This window comes from Phoenix dactylifera, unplaced genomic scaffold, assembly GCF_009389715.1.
Source record: "Phoenix dactylifera cultivar Barhee BC4 unplaced genomic scaffold, palm_55x_up_171113_PBpolish2nd_filt_p 000478F, whole genome shotgun sequence".
Taxonomy (NCBI): Eukaryota; Viridiplantae; Streptophyta; class Magnoliopsida; order Arecales; family Arecaceae; genus Phoenix; species Phoenix dactylifera.
Window position 1 is genome coordinate 339099 of NW_024067899.1, and position 16854 is coordinate 355952.

At 39.4% G+C, this 16854-nt stretch overlaps 1 protein-coding gene across 1 annotated transcript; it reads right to left on the bottom strand.

Moving 5' to 3' along the window:
- Nucleotides 1-2935: 2935 nt before the first annotated feature.
- LOC103719354 (auxin-responsive protein SAUR71) lies at nucleotides 2936-3671 on the bottom strand. The gene has a single exon (XM_008808558.2). The coding sequence runs from the start codon at nucleotides 3618-3620 to the stop codon at nucleotides 3231-3233; it is 390 nt and encodes a 129-aa protein (XP_008806780.2). The 5' UTR covers nucleotides 3621-3671; the 3' UTR covers nucleotides 2936-3230.
- Between the last annotated feature and the right edge of the window lie 13183 nt (nucleotides 3672-16854).

The window sequence follows — 16854 nt, forward strand, 5'->3', positions numbered from 1 at the left end:
AGTAGAAAAAAAAACGAATTTGTACTGTCTACAAGCACAACTGGGGAAGGAATTCTGGAATTGCGGATGGGTGTAAAAGCTGTCTTTGACTTGCAAATTTTACCATGCTTGGAACCTTGCCAGGAGCCTGAGACAGTAGGACTTCTATTACATTTGTAGGGTTACAGTAAAACTTCAAAGCCTTGTCCATACTTGGGCCCGTTTGGTGGGCCGTCAAGAAGCTTCTTAGCACAGGATTGAGATCTTATCTCCCCCTCCCCAAAACCCTCCTCTCTCTCCCCCAGGGGTAATTCCTTATCGGAGTTAACAGATTTGAGTTAATAATAAATTTAAAGAGAAGATCTTAATAAATTTTATTATTGGTATGTAAGTAAATATAAATGGCAAGTCTTCCATATCTTGATATGATCTAACATAGTGATGCAGGACGGAGGTAAAGGATGGAGAGGCAGAGTGAAAGAGGAGAAGAAGAGGGGAAGAAGCAGAAAAGAGGAGAGAAAGAAGAAGAGGAAGAGGAAGAAGACTAATTTTCATGCATCATTTCATTAAAAAAAAAAAATCCATGCCCCATATACATATAGGGCCACAAAATAACAGATAGGTCCCTACAAAGAAAACAATCTGAACAAGGTCCTCAAATGACAATATGCAAATTAATCCTACCAACATAAAATAATAAAAAAAATAACATAAATCAATCCAACCACAACGAAAGTGGCTGGACCGTCCTTCTGCGACGACCGTGATCCCGCAAAATAATCAGTCCAGTACTAGTGTCCGCACCACATAGTTTATGACTCCATGTCATAGCTATGAAATATGCCTTGCAGAAGAATTATCTGACATAAGAATTTTTATTTTTCTTCAAAATTTGTGACTCTATTATCTTCTGTTCAGACCTGCATAGTTTGATATTCCATTCCTTGGTTTTCTGAACTTGTACTTGAACAAAAGCCAGTAACACATCTGTTGCTGGAAACTGGACCCGGGGGTGACCACTGGCTGAGGAGGAGGAGCTCCGGCGGGTGGTGCGTCGGCAGGCTGCGTCCTCCGGGAGACCTGCAAAAAGTCGGTGGCCGGGATTTCCGGTGCCGGCCCTCCGATGCTTAAGTCAGATGAGGCTTTTGTGGAGAAAAAAAGAGTCTGTATGCAGGAGTCAAAGTCAGAAGTCCCCAGTCCTCCCTTTAAAAAAAAAGTTTCCTTTTTATAGGAGGGGTGCCAGGATTACCTGCGATGTGACTGGGCGAGTTAATGTGTTACCGTCATGATTGGGCGTGATCGTGTGAATTAATGAGTTGCCGTGGGTGACTGGACGAAGTTGAGTGAGTCAACGAGTTGCCGTGGATGGCCTGAGATTTTGGGCTGGCTGGAGGTCCGTAGAGATCGTGCGCATTTAATTGATGACAATTGCTCAGGTAGAGATCGCGGGATTGGATCCCGGATGAGGAGAAGAGGTCTGCTTCATTCTTTGATTGGGTCTTCTTCGGACTTAAGGTCGGTCGGGCACGCTGAGGTCGGGCATCTTGAGGTCGGGCGCCCTGAGGGTTGTTGTCGTTGCACCCGTCATCATGTGCCGGCGACACATCCACGTGTTTTGGGGCGGTCCATTTTCCCCCAACAACATCTAAGGTATCCGGTGCTATATTATGACAACCATAATGATTAGAACATATGTACTACTAAGACAGGTTGACAACTTTATAAAATAATTGATTAGCTATGGTTTATATCTCTGTCCGTATGTATATAAGAATGTATGTATGTATGCATGTATGTATGTACGCGCGCGTACACCCACCCACCTAAGATATACTTAGAAATAGTTGGCATTTGCACTAAAGAAAAGGAACATGGGAGCCCATTGAAGCTTGGAAACCATGTATTCATCCTTAATTTTAGTGCAAAAATTTATATGGCGTGTCTTGTAAAATAAGAGAACTGATGTGGATACTAATTAAGCAGCCATGACTCCGGAAAATAATGGAAATAGGAAGGCCTAGAGGGACACTCCAATATAATACACTCATGGTGAACTTTAGGAAAAGATTTTTGAAAAAATTCTATAGTGATGGATTGATAGTTCAAGTTCGTTGCAAAACGTTTCAGATGTGCTAAAAGAAGAAAAACTAAAGATTAATCCATAAATGATTGTATATGAAAAAAGCGGCAAACATGCATTATCTACCACACATGCACAGATTTTGTGTCTAGGCCCAAATTAAATGTTGTCACAGCTCAATCCATTACTTCTGGCTCACATTAGGAGCTTCCTAATAATTATGAAAATATTAATCATCCAGCAAACCCGACATAATTAAAGGTTACCATCAAGACCATTAGCAACTTGTAAGTAATTTGATCCGGACCAATGCATCTGGCAACTAAAAAAAGTGCCATTACCAAGGCCTAGTATTAATAGTTTAAGGATCTCTTAATTGACGACTGAATTATTTCTAATTTTCTAGCAAAGAGATTCGCTTCCAATACTTTACAATTAGATAGCTCGTGCTTAAATTAGTGCAATGCTAACAACACAGACCACAAAAAATAATGCCCTCTAGCAACATCATATCGTACAAATTATATAGTGAAAATGTACGATCCTATTAAAAATGTATAAACACTTCATCAGGCAATAAAGACTTCGAGTATGGGCAAGTGAATTTGGAGAAATTATATCCTATACCGCATACAATATGGCCGTGCACGCCTTTAATGACAGCCGTCCGTTTGTGTGGGATCCATTCAAGTATTCATCTCTATGCATTGCTATAGAAATGGGTAGCTGTGATTAGCGGCATGCATGGCTATACAGTGCATGTCATGTAAGATATAATTTCAGATGAATTTGACTCAAATCTCCAGCAAAAATGAGGTCATGAACCGTAATTTCACGTAAGCAAATAATGAAAACTTGAAAGCATCATTCCGGTTGCCACCCAAAATCTGCTAAATATATGAAAAATGTGACATTAGCAGCGCAAATCTTAACATTAAAAGTTAAAAGAAAGGGCGATTTAATCTCTTTTTTTACACTAATAAGTCCACGGCCTAATCCAGCTTCCATTCCGCCAAATCCACCCCTGCCTACCTAATAATATTCCAAAAAGAAAAAGAAAGAGTAAAATAAAATCTCCAGATTGCCCTCCACCTCTTTTACCTCAGACAGAGTTAAAACGTACACGGTACACCGGTCTAGGAAGGGCAAAATGGGAAACAGGCGCTTCTCCTCACGAAGGGGGGACGGACGGGATCCCGTCCGGGAGCGAGCGGAAGAGCTCCTCGACGGCGAGATCGCCGGCGGCACCGGCGCCGGAGGTGAGAAAGTAGAGGACCTGGCGGAAGAGGGGAACGGGGCAGGGGATGCGGAGGACGCCGCGCTGGTCGTAGCCGTACTCCTGGGCGGACCGGCGGAGGAGCTCGACGAAGGCCGGCCGTCCCAGCAGCTCCGCCCGGACCACGAACCGCTCCATCTCCTCCCCCACGTACACCGGCAAGTGCCCCTTCGGCACCCTCCCCCGCCGGCCTCCTTCGCCTCCACCTTCCTCCTTGCCCGCCCTCAGCGGCTTGTACTGCGTCGAGTCCGCCACCCTCGACAGCCGTCTGATCAACCTCTTCATCGCCAATCTGGGGATCAAAATCGAGAGAGAGAGAGATACGTCGTGGATAGCGTGGGGAGGGGAAGGGGGAGGGGGGGGTGTGGATATTTATATAATTAAATAAACAAAGAATTTAGATATATTAAAACTTAAAAGGTCCAAAAAATTTAAAAAAAAAATGAAGGTGGGAGCGTGGAGAGGGTACAAATAGGAGTACTTGGCAGGTACCGCTACATTTGGGTAAATATTGTTTCACAGAGAACACCGCACAGCTATTACTCCGTGTGGTTTATGACACGTATTGCACTAAGGCAGGGGCTACTTCTTGGGGTTTATACTATTTGGAGAGCGACGGCGAACGGGTATGTAGTGGTGCGTGGGTGTCACTGAGAGAGAGTGGAGTTTGTTTGCACGCAGGTAGTATGGTGTCATGCGTGGTTTGAACGGTCGTGATTGGTTAGAAGAAAAATAACAAGCTTTTCCTTAAAATCCGCTTCCGTGGTCCGTTCTGTACGGTATCCGTGAGCCTGAGATGAGCCGGGTTGGTGGGCCCACAGCTTCCGGTATCATTAATCGCCGTAATTTCGCCGAAAAAGAAGGGAAGGTGCATACAAATAGGGAGCTCGTTGGACTAAAACGCCCTTCTCCGCTTTAGCTGCCGCACGTGGGTTGTTACTCGTTACCTAACTGCTTTACTATTTGACCAACGTTACCATGACCACCCTACCCTCCATGGCATTTTTTTACTTTTTTTTTACTTTCCCTTCCATTCAATTTATCTCTTTTGATGTTTATATAGTTTGTATGAGAAAGAAATCAAGCAGATTGCACCATGGTCTTACAAAAATATCATTGCAAGTTTCTAGAGCATGGTCAAGTTAACTGCAGCTAGGGATGGAATTTGTCATGTCACCAGTAAGTTTAATATTAAGCATGAACTAAAGGTGATTCAACAAATAATATTGCATGACTCAATTATGGGGAAATGCTTTGAAGCATTGCTGTCCATTGCTTTAAGATGTTTCTAAGATCTTTAGTGGTTTATCGCATCACATATGTTTCAAGAAACTAAATAATTAGTAAGTTACAAAAGTGGGTATGAGATTGCTAATAATGGAGTTAATATGTGAACTCATAGCTTTTCATCTCAATTAATGGATCTAATTCATATGCATGTTTGTCTTTTGGTTGGATCATTATAAGTGGCATTTGCCTTCTTCAGAAAGATCAATAGTTTTTCTTGTTATGAGTAAGATAAGTGTTTGAAAATGAAAACAAAATATAAAAATTGGAAAATACTAAAGGGACAAGGGCAAGACCTAGGGTATGAGAAATAAGAACTATAAAATTTTCTTTTTAATAGAAAAAACTAAGATTGCAAAAAATATTAGACTTTAGAGTTAGGCATGCGAAGCTGACTGTTAGGCCTTTATGATTAGTTAAAGTTAGTCCTGATCCCTCAAAATCAAAAATTAGATGAATAACTTCTTCAAATAAATTCACCGAACTAAGTAGAAGCAGAACTCCCAAAAAAGATGAGATTGGAAGAGCCACCACATATTATAATAGCATTCTTTTGATGTCTTTGATAGAATGTCAATTAAGGTTTGCCATCAAAATATATGATGGTTATATTGCATAGTATATATTGCATTCTTTCGAAGAGCTTCAAGATAATTTACTTCCTTTGGAGTACTAATTAAATATTTGAAGGAATGAAATCTAAAATTTGAACCTCCTGCAACTAAAAGAAGGGCAATCGAAGGGCCATTTCCTAGTTGGGCTGTTATAATAGAATTCTTGTTCCTTTTATACACTCATCATTTTCATATGTTGTCCGGAAGTCTCAAGCACTATATACTATATGTATGAAATTGGAAGAGACATTGCATATCACTTATAGCATTCTTTCGATATTTTTGATAGAATGTCATTTAAGGTTTGGTGACAAAGTCAATGATGGTTACATTGCATTGCATATATTGTATTTTCTTATAGAAGAACTTTGAGATAACTTGCTTTCCTGGGAGAATTAATTAAATATTTGAAGTAATGAGATTTGAAATTGGAACCTCCTCCTAGTAAAAGAAGAGTGCAATCAAAAAGCTACTGGCTACTTTGTGATGTCATAATTTTGCTATATATCATGTTAATAGAATTATTCCTTTTAATATATTGATCATAGTCATATGTTGTCCAGAAATCTCAAGTTTTGTATACTATATACTTTCACAACATGATTTGTAGTGTCTTGATATCATAATAATTGTAAATTTACAATGCTTTAAAAACTCTTCTAGTCATTCATCTCTCAATTTATAAATCTTAGAACTCTCTTTCAATACAAAACTTATTGACTTACAAGCACCCATATAAATAGTACGACATCAACAAAATAGATCAACTTACTTAAGGCTATTTGCGTCACCTCACAGACGTACATTAAACGTTAGGTGGGCATGGAGGTTATCACGGTTGCAAGTCCATACCAAAAAGATGAGCCGTAATCCTACCGATGAGCGTTTCCGTAATTTCAATGAAATGCCAGGGGCGCTCTGGTGAGGATGATACCCCTAGCTCCCAAGGCCATGCCCGTAAGTAATCCAGAAAAGCGAGGGCATTTAGAGGACTCGGCTGGGGCCCATGTAATCCGGTCTTCTGGTCGGGAAATTATTAGAGGGACCAGGTCGAGTGGACCCACCCAAATCCGGGGGAACATGTACGGTGGATGGCAGGCACGTTACCTCTTTATTTAAACTATTCAAGATCAAAACAGAAATACCTGTCATCCACCGTACATATGCCCCGTGATTTGGGCTGATCCGTTGGGTCCGTCTGATAATTTTCCGTTCCGACCGCGCATGTGTTTTTTTTAATGATAAAAAATAGATACCCAATTCATATAATTCCAACGTAAGTACAACCTAGCAGATCACGAAAAAGTAATAAAGATAAAAAAAATAGAGCGTCTGATACAGACGTCCACAAAAAATCTTCGAAATGCCGGACTATAAAGGAGATGAGATGGAGAGCATCAAACCCGGGCCGAGGTGGGATTCAGTCCACCGCTCTGCATCGCTTGAGCTGACGTGGGATTCCATCTCTAGTTCTCTTAAATAAATGTCCTTATGTTCTAACTTTTGTACAAGGTTTGCCATCCATCAAGTGACAATTGGACGGCCATTATCCACGGTTGTTCTCGAGCACCCTCACGTGAGCCCCCTCAATATGTCTAACTTAATGATTCAGCTCCATTTAGGAGAGTTGTTTGCAGTAGAGTTTTTAAAAATAGAATTATTGCAATCATAGAAATTTAGTGGCTATTATTTATCTACTCAAGTTTTTAATATAGTATTGTTGACTAGATATTACAATTAAGCTATCATGAGAGAAATAATACGGATATATCTCTTTTATTTTCTTTCAAAATATAATTTAACAAAAAAATGCTATTCGTAAACTATTGTATTGTCTGTTCCTATGTTGATGGAAATGGTATTGATAAGATTATTTTATTTGACAAAGATAAGAAGAAAAAAAAAACAAAAACAAAAGTCCAGTACCTCATTCAGGTATGGCATTTTTATTATAATATGTTGGTCGTTCCTTCAGAAGCGAAATGGCTATAAATTTGACAATTGGAGCATGAGAAAAGACCATTGAATCGTCTCTTACATAGATTTAAGCATCTATGGGCCCGTTTGATTTGCGGAAAACATTTTTTCTTCTAAAAATATAATTTTTGGAAAGCAGATTTCTAAGAAGAGAATGCCTGAAAAAGTACTTTTGATATATTTGGTTGACTATGAAAAGTGATAGATTTTCAAAGTCCTTATGTTTGGTTGACCATCCATTTTTCTGGAAAAGTTATGTATAATTTTTATTATACTCTTAATAAAAATTAGATTCCTAATACCTCTTTAATATTGAAGGGTCTTTTTGAAAAAAAATAAAAATAGAGTAATTTTCGGCTCATTAAAAAATAACTTTTTCATGTTCCTTATAGTATTTTTTATAAAATATAAAAATTATATTTTTATTAAGATACAACCTTCTTATTTTTTTTTCGAAAACTTTAATTAAATTAGGGACATTTCCTGCCTGCCAACTTTTTCCAGGTCCGCCTAACGCCATGAAATTTCCAAGGCAATCCGTACGTTCCAGATCACGGGCGTACCCTATGGCTTTTTCTTTATTGAATTCTTTTGTCAGCATTCCTTTACCCACCACCATTATGACATAAAAAATCGGAAGGAAAAGATTAATAATCGAAGGGCCCCCAGTCGAGCGGCTTCCACAGCTCGTGAACTCTCTCTATACGTTTTAATTTGGGGAAGTTGAAGTAATTTCCCGTTTTAATTTCTAGTCAAACCGAAAACTACAGCTTTGTATGGAAGGCTACGTGCATGCTTGTTAGTATAATTTAGTCATCATGGGTGGCTGCATGAGGACGACTTTGACTTAGATGGCTAACTCCAACATTAGGACTATCTTCGTACCTGTCAAGCTAAGCAAAGGTAGCCTTCAGCTACTAAATGAATACTTTGACTAATGTAGTAGATGTATCACCAGTGACAATGATGATTTGGAATTTCAGCTGAAATGATAAGCTCATACAATAGCATGCTTGTGGTATGTGGTCTTATCAACTGAGGTGGATAGAATAATTCTACATTCATTGGCTAGTAGTCAAATTCTATGTTAGTTGGCTCATCTATTGTGAAGTCGTTATGTCTGATTGAAAGATATGAGGTATCGTGTTTGAATTGAATCAAAATTTAGATAGATAAGTGATACGGAGTGGGTTAGACCTGACAAAGATAATTACATTATTCTCCTATCATGAGGAAAATTTATAACACCAATGTATGAGAAGACTTAATTGCATGATACATCTCTATATTTAAATTGGCATATGTCTGCAACTGCCCCATCATGTGTTACAACAAGCATGCCAAACATGTTGCTAAGCTAGCATTTGCTATTTGGATGTTAACCAATACATTCTTTATGTATAATATGCTACATGATTAGGAGATCTATTTTGTGTTTACCGACTGGTTTAGTTGATAGAGTTATTGAGGATAGGGACAGAAATTCCATCCCTTGATTAAAAAAAATGGACCGATCTACTTTAATGATGTACATGTGATGGTAAACGCAATCCTATGCATCGTATCATGAAAAGAAAAAGGATAGCAATCTGAAATTTGGAAACAGTAATTGTAAAAGGCCACTTCGAAAATGCTATAACTTCAAATTTGAATACAGAAATATTTATAAGGGAAAGCAATTAGACCACTTGGTGCATAAAATCATAGACAACTAATGAATGATATTGTAGTATAAACAGCCGTTGAGTTTAAATTTAAATATATTGGTAGTGGCTAGTTCCATAAAAAAGTTGTAATAATAAATTTTGTACTAAAATTATTAGATGATTGAAATAATTTTCAATGATTAAATTCCACGGAGACACTCTTTCAAGTTTGGGCGACAAATGCTTTAACCTCAAATTTTTAAAAAGTTTTAATTAGTCCCTAGTGGCACTTTTTCCGTTCTGTTCGGATATGTTTTTGGGCCCACTGATGAAGTCCCATCCGAGTGCGCTAGAGGAGAGTGATGACAGTTAATGCGAGACTTAATACATACAGATATGCCACCGATTAGGGGTGCAAATGGGTCGGGTCGGGTCGGATCCTAGGTGACTCCGATCCGACCCGGTTTTTTGTTTGGGTCCCAATTTTGGACCCAGACCCGACCCGGTTAAAGATCGGGTTGGGTCGGGTCGGGTCCGAGTCGGGTTCGGGTCGGGTCCGGGTCTGATTCGGGTCGGGTCCGGGTCCGATCGGGTCCAATTTTTTTGTGTTTTTGGGAAAAAATTTGGGTAAATCTAATTTGGTCATATCATAATTATGAGGTGCTGGGTGACCCATGACTTGAGAGACTTTGCAATTGAGCTCCAGTCAGAACAAATGACCCATGACACACTATTTTTTATCTATATGACTGATTGGACGGAACTCGGTGTCTCCCAGCTCCCCTCTCACGAGGACAAAAAAAATCCCAGACCTTCTTCCAAAATCCAATTCCATTACAGAAAACTGGCACATGACCCATATTCAGTTGCAGTGTTCCCTCACTTTCTCCCTTCAAAAGTTAAAAGAAACAAAAACCAAAAAACAGAAGGAAAAAAACAAAAGGCAGCTACCGAGACACCAGAGGTCTCAACAGTGTAATAGATCGAGAGAGAATCCTGACGGGCCGACGTTCCTTTAGATTCTATGAACCTATGCTTGTTGCTAACTTGCTATCCTCCCACACTGACCAACAGTACCACAACCCATGCTAAAAAAAAAGAAAAAGAAAAAGAAAAGACTTTCTTTTGCTTTTCCTCTCTCTCTCTCTTCGGGTCCATTCGGATCGGGTCGGGTCCGTTTGGTAAACCCAGACCCGACCCAGAAAATGATTCGGGTCCAATTTTAGGACCCGACCCGGATCCGCGGGTCCTAAAATTCGGGTCGGGTCGGGTCTACGCGGGTCGGGTCGGGTTGGGTCACGGGTCGACCCTACCCATTTGCAGCCTTACCACCGATGCTAGATCAGCCAAAAAGTGATAAAAGAAAAGATAGAGAGTAGCATGAATCTAGGTGCCTTGACCTTCAAAGACTTTCGTCACCGTCACACTATTGTTCGATGGAAAAGAGATGTAGCATTAGGTTATGATAGAGTGATGTAGCACTGGGCTATCATAGAGGTGTAGCACCGGACGATGATAGAAATCTAAGTTGCTTATTAATAGGATAAAATGTAAAGTAAAAACTAAGATAAGATAAAGATGCATTGGATTGATTATCAAAGGATCCCTGCAAAGTATAACTTTCTTTTACCTATACTGATAGATAATAACTACACAATCTGACGGTTGCTCCTACATCTGAGCCCCACTCCTAGCAATTTTAGTAATTGATACCAATTATTCTCCATTATGCATGCTCGTCAGTATGGTTGCTCTACATCTATCAAGTTGATAATTATGTCTTTTCTATCTAAAGATAAAGTTCTGTATAGACTATCTTAGAAACCGTTTTAGTTATCTCAGTTTATTTCCATATATTGTAGTTGATCATACCAAATTTTAAGTTTTCGACCTACTTTTGACCGAATTCTCCTCCTTCAATCTGTACCTCCACACTTAGTAAAATTAATTATGATCAAATTCTCTCTAATCTAGCCAGGGTCACATGATTCACACCTGCTCTATTTTTATCAAACCTAATCCACGTGGCTCTTGCTTTTGGCCATTAGCTAATTGTTGAGATGTGATTCAATAGGGGAGGAAAAAGAAACTCTTAGCCCAATCAACTCAAATTTCTCAAAATATTTAGTAAAAAGGTAGAATAATTGGAGAAAGTAGAGTTTAAGTCACTTTTTCTTTCATTGATAATCAATTAATGATTTAAAAACTGAGGTGTATAGTCTCTATTTATAATAATGACGAGGTATGCCTTTCACAATTTTGGTCAGATTTCTCTTGTAGTTTGAATAGGATTAGCTTTCCAAAAATAAACATAACTAGTAGAAATAAATATGAAAAATATTAAAATCCTACAGAAGATAGATCTTAATTTCTACATCAACTTTGCCTTTTGCTTTGCTTAATTCTTCATAAATTGGAAGATAGACTCAATCAAAATCTTTTTCGAAAAAAAACTATTAGTTTGACTGGCCTATTTCAGAGCCTAATTTGATAAAAAGATTATTTCAATCAGACGTTGTATAACCAAGTTATAGTCTCCAAAAGTTAAGCATGCAATTAATTTTTTGATGCGATGGATCTCATCCAACCCTACTTGTAGTAGCTAAAGTTGTCCACATCGAGTTTGGTGAACCTCATAGTTAGGTTCATCCTATTTAGGAGATTTAGCTTCTGCTAAATCAGAATTGAAGGCAAGAAATACTTGTTTTTCTACCTCACAATTAAACCACTTAGTTTTACTTCGAGAAGGTTTCCATTTTTTATCTTTCTTGCTAGATGGTAGATTCTCATCTCCAGACATGAGAAATAGCTTTGTTGTAGGAGTTCCTGGTGCTTGTGCTGAAGGTGTTGCCAATATAGCGATCATCTTAGTGAATTGGGCAATCTTCTCATCTAGTTGTGGGAGACGTTCCTTCATCTCATCATCCATCAAGATAGAACTAACAACCATACTCATCTTTATCCTTCAAAATACTTCAAGTATGGATAGCCATTCTTCATTTTGCTTGTATTGCTCATGCGTTTGGACCACAAATTAAGGCTTCTATAAATATAGAGGATCAAAGCTCTAATACCAACTTGATCTATTAGAGAGAAGAAAGAAAGAATTCTATCAATCCACTCAAATCAAATCTCTTAATAGAAATATAGAAATAGGTAGAAAAATTGGTAAAAATAGGGTTTAAGTTTTTTTTTCTTTTATTGATGATTCAAAAATTGAGGTACACAATCTCTATTTATAATAATGGTGAGGTTTGCCTTTCACAATCTTGGTCGGATTCCTCTCCTAGTTCAAATAGGGCTAGTTTTCCAAATATACATACAAGTAGTCAAAATAAACTAAATTTAAATTTTTTTTAAAGGAGGTAGATCTTGACTCCTACATCAACATTGTCTTCTGTCGCTTAATTCTTTTTGGATTGAGAGATACTCTTGGTCAAAATCTTTTTTGAAAGAAAATTTTTAGTTTGATCGATTTGTTTTGGAGCCCAAGCGATAGAATTTCAGTATCCAATTTGAAAAAAATATTCTCTGAATTGGGTATCATACGACTAAGTTATGGTCTCCATAAATTTGGAATACAGTTTGGATTTCTAATATGGTAGATCTTGCTCCTGAATCTTATATAGCTCTACTCCTAGTGGCCAAAATTGTCCACACTGAGTTTAGTGATCCTCCTGGATCAAGATATGGTGTAAACAATACCTCCATATCTTATTGGCAGATGATGAAGAGATCGATAGGATGTCTATCATCATCCCCTCGGTATCTAAGGAGTCATATCTCAATTTGCTGATTGATTATTATTTCTCTTTTATTGAAGTATCGCTTCAATAAGCTGCTCATATCTTTTTCATTTCCCTAAGCTTGATACTTTTGACATGTTTTCTTTCATAAAATACTCTCGTATGCCGAAATGGCCCACACATTGCTCAAAGGATCTTCCGCATCAATAGAAATCCAGCTATACCTTTAGCATTAATGGGAATCTTAATTTATCTATTAGTAAATCACACTTCTATTCTATAAATAGGCTCTATTTCCTCGATGCTCACCCCTTTTTTCCTTTCCGACTATTCTCATGCCTCCTGGTCTTCTCACTACCAGAAAACACGCATATAGTGACGGAAAATTAGTGACGGACTATTATCAGTCTCTATTTGTGACGGATTAGTGACCGACAGAAATTTGGTCACCATGGTGTAAACTTAGTGACTGATTAGTGACAGACCGGTCACAGAATACGCGGGTAGGATGGGCGCCAAAACTTAGTGACCTTCGTAGTGACGGGTGTTGCCCAAGGTGACAAGCCAAGAGGGGGGGGGGGGTGAATTGGTTTCTCTTGATTTTAACTATCTTACTTATGTTAAATGATGAGTTAGTGGAATTAAACAAATCACAATACAAACAACAAGAAGTATAGTGGTTCGGTGCTCTCCTTAGCACCTACGTCCACTCCCCAAGCGACCCCTTGAAAATTCACTATAATCCCGCGGATTACAATTGGATTGTTTTCCGGGCTCACAATCCAAAAACCTTTACACTTTGGTTTTTCGGGTTCACCAAAAATCTATGTTGGTTTTACGGGCTCACCAACAAACCTATGTTGGTTTTTCGGGCTCACCAACGAACCTTTACAATTGGTTTTACGGGTTCACCAATCAACCTATTCCGTTGGTTTTGCGGGCTTACCAACTAACCTTTACAATGAGTTTAATAAACAAAGAAAGAAGATTTAAACTCCTAGATGAGCAAATATAACAATATAATCTACAAAGAAGAGTTTAGAGAATAGTTATCGCTTGATGTGACTTCTCTCTTCTTTGTCAAGGATGCTTCACACTTCAAGGGTGGATGGAGCTCTTAATGACTCTTGGAATCTGCTCAACCACTTTTTTTTGACTCTTGAATGAAGCACTTGGATGAAGAAGATTAGGGCACTTTGTCTTTCTTGTGTACTCTTTGATATTCTTGCAAAAGGATGTTCTCTCTGATGAATAGTGCCACTATAAATAGTTTCCTTCATCCATTGGACAAGCCCCAATGGTTAGAATTCAAAAACTAGCCGTTACTCACTGTTGGAAGGACAAAAAGTACTTCTGCAGAACTAGCCGTTATGCTTCTGCCCGTGTTTGGGTCGGCTCAACCTGTCCTTGGGTCGACCCAACTTTCACTTGGGTCGACTCAACCTTTCCTTGGGTCGACCCTCTCAGAACCACAGAAACTTGCAATTTAGCCTTTCTTCACTTGGGTCGACCAACATTTCTTTGGGTCGACTCAAGGTTCAGTTGGGTCGACTCAACTTCTTCTTGGGTCGATCCTCTCAGGGTTTGGGTCGACTCAAGCTTGGGTCGGCTCAACTTCATCTTGGGTCGACCCTCTCAGTATTTCCAGAGAACCATTTTCTGAGTTGTTGAGAAGCTTGAAGTTTGGGTCGACTCATGCTTTCCTTGGGTCGACCCAACTTACTGTTCATCTGTGCCATTTTTGCAGAAGTGTGCCAGATGCTTTCTTGATGTGCCGGGGTCGACCCAATCAACCTTGGGGTCGACTCAATCCACACTTTGCTGCAACTCAAGGTTAGATTCATCCAAGTAAATAATGAAATGCATCTTTAACTTGTTATACAAATATACTGAGAGTAACAGACTTATAAATGAAGTATTGAATTAACTTATACCATACTCTCGATTATTGCTTGTTAATCATCAAAATAACACTATCATCCTCAATCTCTCCTTTTTTGATGATTACAAAATATAGAGTATGAGCCTATTGATACTTGTCTTAAGATTAGTTTTAAAAGGGCTCAAGTTGCTGAATTTCAGCTTTTCAAATATGAGAGTGAAGTCTCCCCTATATCATTCAAATATTTCCAATTTGACTTTTTGAATTGCTCCCCCTTTCATTTATATTTCATTAAAGATGAAACTCCAAAAATTTGAGATAAAGCATGAGTTTCAGGTTATGTATCGAGGTGTGAAAGGTGCGTGCCAAATTCTGAAATTCTATATGCCAAATTCTGAAATTTGATAGAAATTTTTGATTTGATCATTTTCATTGTTACAAATTGCTCCCCCTTAAATGTATATGCTTTTCCATTATAATTTTCAATTTGTTTTACAAGTTATTTCTCTTTTCTTACACAACTTATTTCTCTTTCTTTACTTCTCCCCCTTTTTGTTATCATCAAATAGGTGCATGGGAATAGACACAATAAATAACAAACATTCAAACTTCATTGATCAAAATAGGAACATTTTAGTACAATAATGCCAAAAACAAAAACAAATACAATGTTCCTCAATCAAAGTTTAAAATACATGATCAACACAAAATACATATGAGAACTAGATACCTATCCTAGGCTCTAAACAGACATACTAATATCAGCCTAGGGAGTATCTAATGGCTGGGATCTAGTCCTCATCCTCCTAGTGTACGTGGCGAGGGGAGGTCGAGCCTGATGAGACTGAGTCTGGCGTGGAGCACGATGAGCTGGATGACTCTGTGCCGAAATCTCTGACTCAGCAGCCTGTGGCACAGATGGTCCATGAGTCTCTCTCTCTCCGTAGAGCTCCCATCTGCTCCCTCAGATCACTGATATCAGCAGACATGATGTCTAATCTGCTCGTCAGCCCATCAGTGATAGTCCTCGCCTGAGCTGACATAAGCTCTGTCATCCTACTCTAGAACTCATCTGCATCTCCCGCAGGAACAGATGACGATGGTCCAGCCTCTGAAGGTGCAGTAGGATGATCCATATGCTCCTCATCCTCAGGGATAGGGTCTCCAATATCTGGTGCATCACCCTCTGGTGCATCACCCTGAATCCCTGCTCCAGTATGAACCCACTGCCCGTTCACTTTCTTATAGCCCATGCGTATAAGTGATCATGCAGTGTATGTATCAGTATGAAGTAGCTGCCTGGAGATCTCCCCCTCGACAGATATGTCGTGCTGTCGGAAGATCAAGGTGAGTATCATACCATAAGGCAGAGATACTCTGGAGTTGCAGATCACCTTCCTCATCTGCCTCAGGATCATGGCCGGGAGATTTAGGGGAATACCCTGAATAATATGCTCCATCACTACTAGATCTCGCTCTGTGATGAGATCGAATCTCCCGCTCTTCGAAAATAAAATCCTATTTATGATGCTGAGCAATAACCTCATTTCTGCAGAAAGAGAGCTTGCTATTACCTTCTCCGAAAAGTCGAAGTCTTCATTTTCCATTATCAACTGCAGGGCTCTCATCTTGTTTTCAGGCTTTTCTGGAGTGGCTCCTTCGCAGGGAAGATGAAGCAACTCACTCAAACTCTCCTCGAAAACTCGAACCCTAACTTCTCGAACTTTCGAAATGAGCCCTCCCATCCCAGTTTTGAGGAAGGCATAGAACTCCCGAACTAGTCCGGGGTAGATCATCACATCTAGGGAGCAAAGATACTCCCAACTTTTCCTTTGGATCCATTCCCTCAAACGGAACCCTTCTTGATCAAAGAACTCGGAATGGATTCTTCTCCCCGTTGTAACCGGTCTCACCGCAAACCTTGCAAGTTGTACTGAGGGGGAGGGAGGAGGAGGTGGCTCTGCACGTGCCTCACGTTGTGGAGACACTGTAGATAGCTCCGTAGCATGTCTTTCCTCACGTTGGATCCGTGAGACTCTTCCGGATCTCTTGGCTATGGCTCTTTTGGGTCCCATTTCTCCAAGATCTTGAAGTAATCTAGTGTTTGGAGTTGATTGGAGGAGTTTGGAGAGTGGGGAATAGAGTTTTCAGAAGAGGACAAGGGCAAACAGTGCCCTAAAAAGGCTCTCGGCTCCCCCTTTTAACAGTGGGGTCCCGACGTTGGGTCGACTCAAGAATTTTCTTGGGTCGACTCAACGTTGGGTCGACCCAAGTTTAGAATTTTTTCCTTTCTCTTCCTTTTTGCTTTTAAAAATTTTTCTTGCTTCCAATCCTTACAAATTCTTTCTGGGACAATGATACATGAGT